The 6,167-nt window shown below is 32.1% G+C and overlaps 1 protein-coding gene across 1 annotated transcript; it reads left to right on the top strand.

Moving 5' to 3' along the window:
• Positions 1–646: 646 nt before the first annotated feature.
• Positions 647–3,494, top strand: LOC104719451 (putative serine/threonine-protein kinase PBL7). Its single transcript, XM_010437387.3, has 6 exons — positions 647–1,539; positions 1,759–2,016; positions 2,116–2,294; positions 2,369–2,448; positions 2,544–2,691; positions 2,823–3,494. Exons 1-6 carry the CDS (start codon positions 930–932, stop codon positions 3,174–3,176), a joined length of 1,629 nt encoding a protein of 542 aa, XP_010435689.1. The 5' UTR covers positions 647–929; the 3' UTR covers positions 3,177–3,494.
• Positions 3,495–6,167: the final 2,673 nt, after the last annotated feature.

Below are 6,167 nucleotides of genomic sequence, written 5' to 3'. Positions count from 1 at the left end.
AGTAAATTCAATTAGCATACTTTACTGTTATATATACCAACAAATGATTTTTTTCCTCACCATGTATAAATTCTTTCTTAATATATATAGTTTCATAGTTGTTGAACAAGAAGGTTCATATTTTATTTTCGTGTATTTAAATGACCCAAAAAAAAAACATAATCATGAAATAATATGTAACCCGGGCCACCGAACACCATGTAAAAGTTTTTACCTACATATGTCTACAATTCGCCACATGTACGAATTAAAACACAAGAGAATAAAAACTAAATATAGTAACACTTGTGAATTTTTTAAAATTTTATTCGATAGTAACACTTGTGAAATTTTTAAATATTCTCTTTTTCTCTTTCACTTCTCCATTATTTCCGAGAACCATAACCTCGTGGGCTCTGTTCCTGTCCCCTTTGAAGATGAGCTAAACAGCCTTTACCCATATATGACCCTTAAAAAAAACATTTTTAAAATCATTTATATTTTTCTACGTAAATACACTTGTTTGATTGGTTTTGTAACGCTCTCAAATATTTTTACATATTTTTCTGTAACGCTCTCAATTATTTTAAAAATCTCAATTATTATTTTTTAAAAAAAACATTAATCATACCTAATTATTTCCCCCCTCTCTCTCCTGTTTTTTCTTGCTCAAGATCGCAACAACAACTTAACGGTAATACAAAATTAAAATTTGCTTCCACCTTCCACCACTAATCATATATTAACTTAATTAATCCTCTTCTTCTTCGTCTTCATTTTCTCATTTATATACCTAAAAATAAAATATATATTCTCTCTTTCTCTTCCATCAAGCAAAGCTCTTCAAAAAGAATCAATTTTTTTCAAAAGAGAGAATCAAAATTTTGCTTTTTTTCTTGGTAATTGTGTCTTTCTCTAGATCTGTTCACTGAGAGAGAGAGAGATAAAAAATGGGTTTTTATGAGGGAGCCTCAGTTCATCCAAAAACCCCAGAAACTACAAGCTCAGTGAACATACCAATTCTCACTTCTTCATCATCATCATCAGATCTTGATGGAGACAACAATGACAAGAAAGGAATCAAAACCCGTTTGAAAAATATGATCTTTGATTTGGGTTTAGCTTGTTTCCTTCCTCCTGTAACTGGATCAACCTCAACCGAAAACTCCGGCAGCAACAAAAATGGAGGCGGAGGAGAGAACAACAAGGCTTGGCTTTTAGCGGAAACAGCACCGGAGAATATGAATCCTGATCCACACTCAGTTCACTCGTCGTTTAGATTCAGTCTTTGTTCACAGATTGAGCTTGAGAAGCTGAAAGGTGAAGCGCCCTCTCTGTCTGCTTCGTCTTCTTGTCGGAATCTGTCTGTCTCCGGTGGTTCCACGACTGTTCTGATGGTGAATTTGGAGAATGGTGTTACGGAGACTACTGGGAATGCTACTGATGATTTGAGGTGGACGAGAGCTAGGTCGCTTGAGAAGAGTATCTCTCCGGTCGCTAATACTCTGGTTCGGTTTAGCTACGGTGAAATCGTTGCAGCTACTCGTAATTTCTCTAAAGGTACAAAAAAGTCTCTAAAATTAGTAATTAAAGATTGAATTTTGAAAACTCTTTGTTTGGTAATAAGATTCAGATACATGTAATTTGGGTACAAATTTGAGAAAATTTTGGTAGGTTTTAGCTATATGTTTGGTAAATACCGGGTTTGGGTCAGATCGGGTCAACCGTCCCAAAATGGAAAATAGTGTAACATTTTTGATTCAATGGTTTGTTTTATAGGGAGAGTGTTGGGAAGAGGAGCTTGTAGCTATGTGTTTAGAGGCAAAATCGGAATTTGGGGAACGGCTGTAGCAATCAAGAGACTTGATAAGGAAGACAAAGAGTCTCCTAAGTCTTTTTGCAGAGAGTTGATGATTGCAAGTTCTCTTCATAGCTCCAACATTGTGCCTCTTCTTGGATTCTGTATAGATCCTGAAGAAGGTCTATTCTTGGTTTACAAGTATGTCTCTGGTGGTAGCCTCGAACACTATTTACACGGTAAGAGAAACCTTTTATCATCCTTTGTGTGCATAGTTCAGAGAATGTTTTAACCTCTTCTTTAAAGACTGACAGATTTTGATGTTCTGTTTCTTATAGATAAGAAGAAGAAGAAAGGGATTAAAGCCGCTTTTGGTTTACCTTGGTCAGCAAGGTACAAGGTCGCGTTAGGTATCGCTGATGCCATTGCTTATTTGCATAATGGAACAGAGCAATGTGTTGTTCACAGAGATATCAAACCTTCCAATATTCTTCTTTCCTCAAAGAAAATACCAAAGGTAAAGATAAAGTCTTTTATTTGATGATTGAAGAGCAAACCAATAATGGTTTTGATGTTTTTTTGTTCGTTCAGTTGTGTGATTTCGGGTTAGCTACTTGGACAGCTGCACCTTCTGTTCCTTTTCTCTGCAAAACCGTGAAAGGCACATTCGGGTATAGATCGAAAGCTTTGCCATGAGTTGTTTTTTTTCCTCCTTTAATGCCAAATTCTTAATGATCTAATCAGCTAACAAAAATATTTCTTGCAGCTATCTGGCTCCTGAGTATTTCCAGCATGGTAAGATATCTGACAAGACCGATGTTTACGCCTTTGGAGTTGTCTTGCTTGAGCTAATAACTGGTCGGAAACCAATCGAAGCCAGGAGAACATCTGGTCAAGAAAACTTGGTTGTTTGGGTATGTCACATCATTCCCTTGTTAACTACTACTAGTAGTATTGAATTTGTGATCTTATCGGGGTTTGTTAAGTACATTTAGGATTGTTTTGGAAAAAGACTTACTTAGCTCTTTTTTGAAATCCTTTATAGGCAAAACCGTTGTTGCAAAGAGGGATAGAAGCCATTGAGGAGCTGCTTGATCCAAGACTAAAATGTACAAGAAAAAACTCGGTTGAGATGGAGCGGATGATCCGTGCTGCAGCGGCGTGTGTGATCAATGAGGAGTCCCGAAGACCTGGTATGGAAGAGATTGTCTCAATCTTGAAAGGTGAAGAAGGATTAGAACCAATAACACATTCAAGCGGGAAAAATACAAATATTGCGGGTATGATTGACACTTATACACAGCTGCAACAGACCAAATCCGAGATGAAATGTCATCTTGATCTTGCGATGCTCGGAGTAACAGAGCTTGAAGATGATGATCATGTGTACGGCCGATGAAAATATATCAAAGAGATGGATTTAAAGTGTGTAAATAGGGTATTTATGAAAAGTTTGAAACAGAGTTGTTAGTTTCTGAATCAGTGATTTGTGCTGTGTGTACATTTGGTTTCGTTTTTTTTTGTTTGTTTCCAACTGTGGAGAAAACCGGTTTAGGTTTTTATTTTTCGGTTTGGTTATGGTGACAAAACCGATTCTCCGGTTTTCGTTTTCCGTTTTCAATACTTTTGAGTTTTTTTTTTTTGAGAAATCCATAAAAACAAAGAAAATTGTTATTTATTTGATAACTGAAGGATAAGTGTAGTGCGTTGTTTGTTATCGTGTATCTTATAAATTTACTAGTAGTTAATTTAATCCTAATAACTATTGTTTTCACTTTAATTTTGTGGATCCTAATTTACTAGGATAAGTACGACGTTAGCGACTATGACTAGTATTTTTATCCCTACAATTATTATTTGTAAAGTCGTTTAACTAATAAACCTTTGTTTTATAAGAAATTACAAGGGTATGTCATTGAAGTTATGACCAGATATTCCAATTAGAAAAGGATATATATCTATTTTCCTTTTCAGAAACCGTAATCAATTTAAAATTTTCTAAATTTATTATTCCAAAAATTTTAGGAAACAATTACAAACTATTTAATTTCCAAAACCGAATTTAGATAACATAAACGGATAAAATCGTGAGCATTTAAGGTTTAAATGGAGAGAATATCGGCATATCAATATTTACCTTTTCAAAAACCGTAATCAATTTAATATTTTTAAATTTTATTATTTTAGGAATTTTAGGAAACAATAACAAACTATTTAATTCTCTATAAATATAATACTATACATATCCGATTACTTCATATTTTTGTTTGTTCTCAATTATGATGGTTTTTTTTTGTTTTTCTTAATCCATATAGTTCTAAATTTCTTGCTATGTGTGTTTCTTCTTTTTACAACCAGCTCTGTTTAAAGTTTTAGTTAACGTTTCGTTCGACCAAATATATGGAAGTTGATTTCTTTTGATCTAGATCGATGGAATCATCTTCCAATCACATGGTAAGCGTAAAAGAGTGGCCAACTAATTTTTATGGAAAAATACTACTATTATACAGTTAAAATTTTACGACCTAAAAAGGTGTATTATTTGATTGAATATATGTTTTACCAGTGTATTTTTGAAGTAATTCAATTTGCTAATTAAGTATATATATTTTAAATAAACAATAATTAAATTTTGAGAAAAGTCAAGTTTAATTATGGTATTAAGATGAGAAATAGTATATGTAAACTGAAACAAGTAAATTCGAATAATGAAAACAATATATTAAATATTATTTTTAAAAAAGGGACAGATATTTTAGATAAAAGTACAGAATCAAAAAATATAGGTAGATAAATTCAAGTGTCAAGCTTTCACAAATATGGATAAGAATTGATTATGCGACATGTAATTAAAGACTTTGGAACGGGTACTTTGAAAATTTTGGTATTTTTGAAAAATAATTATATAATTTTTGAAAATATAATTTTGGATAATTTAACTAACTAAAAAAAATTACTTTAACATTTACAACAAACACAGGCGGTCATTGATTATTATGGATGGACTGCAAAAAAATTTACATTTTCTAGCTGATGAAAATGATGATCATGTTTATTTGCGGTACAGGTTGCAGTATTCTACATATACACCAAAATATTGACAAAACATTGTAAAAGAATTGCTAACTAATTTTTAAGAAAAAATACTACTATTATACAATTAAATCCAACCGAAAAGGGTTTATTATTTGACTGAATATATGTTTTACCAGTGTTTTTTTGAAGTAATTTAAATTACTAATTAAGTACATATACTTTTAAAAACAATAATTTAATTTTGAGAAAATTCCAGTATATGTAAACTGAAACAGATAAATTCGAATAATGTTAAACAATATATTGAATAGTTTTTTTTTAAAAAGGGACATAAATTTTAGATTAAAGTACAAAATCAAAAAAATATAGGTAGATAAATTGAAGTATTAAGCTTTCACTAATTTGGATAAGGATTGACTATGCGACATGTAATTAACCACTTTGGAACGGACACTTCGAGAATTTTGGTGTTTTTGAAAACAATTATATAATTTGTAGGATACTTTTAACTAACTAAATAAAAAAATATTCAACGTAGAACTCTGGTATCTGGTCTAAATTTCTTACCCAATCTCTTTTAGTAAAGATTTTCTAACAAGTAATTATTTAAAAATAAACAAACATAAGTTAAAAAAATTATGATGGGACGAGACGGGACAAGATGGGACGAGACCATACTGGATGAGACGATACAAGATGAGACAAGATGAGATAGGAAAACAGCAGATGGGATAGAACGTGAGGGGATGGGATGGGACTGTGACGTGTTTCCCGTACCAAAGTAAACACGTCTAGGTTTATTTAATTTTTAACATTAAAATAACACACATGTACTATAGAACCTCGGTTAATATGATTCTTAGTCATTTTAGGAATTTATATGAAAATATTTTGCCCGTGGTACAGCACGGGTTACTACCTAGTTATAAATAGAAGAAGAAACTAAGCCTTGTATCGTAACATATCTATATTAACATTATTCAAGTACATTTTGTGTTATGCCCTTTAAGGTTCTGACTGGAAGCACCCAAACTCATAGTTTGCAAACGAGCCGCTACAATAACCACCAATCAACAAGTCTTTTGGAGAAAGCGGTTAGATATCAAGGTTGGAGAAAGCGATTGAAGATGGTGGTTAGAACCTATTTTTGGTGGTTGCAAACACTAATCCTAATCACTAACAAAAACCAGCGTTTGACATTTATAAAGAGGTTGCACCGTTCATTTTATTTTGTTTGGCAAAATATTGCATAGTTTTTTTATTCCTTTATTCACTATTCAAATCATAATCTTGATTTTATATGTGTTGCTATTCTTTTTAATGTTTTTAGGAAAATGTTAGTAAGCCAAAAAAA

Source organism: Camelina sativa, chromosome 10 (genome assembly GCF_030686135.1).
Source record: "Camelina sativa cultivar CO46 ecotype springtype chromosome 10, ASM3068613v1".
Taxonomy (NCBI): Eukaryota; Viridiplantae; Streptophyta; class Magnoliopsida; order Brassicales; family Brassicaceae; genus Camelina; species Camelina sativa.
The sequence above is the reverse complement of the archived record's forward strand: the minus strand, read 5'-3'. Positions and strand labels throughout refer to the sequence as shown.

Bases quoted from the DNA above. Each gene is read 5' to 3' on its own strand.
- LOC104719451 (XM_010437387.3), top strand. From the start codon at position 930: ATGGGTTTTTATGAGGGAGCCTCAGTTCATCCAAAAACCCCAGAAACT. The intron at 1,540-1,758 runs GTACAAAAAAGT...TTTGTTTTATAG, and splicing joins TACTCGTAATTTCTCTAAAG to GGAGAGTGTTGGGAAGAGGA. The intron at 2,449-2,543 runs GTATAGATCGAA...TATTTCTTGCAG, and splicing joins ACCGTGAAAGGCACATTCGG to CTATCTGGCTCCTGAGTATT.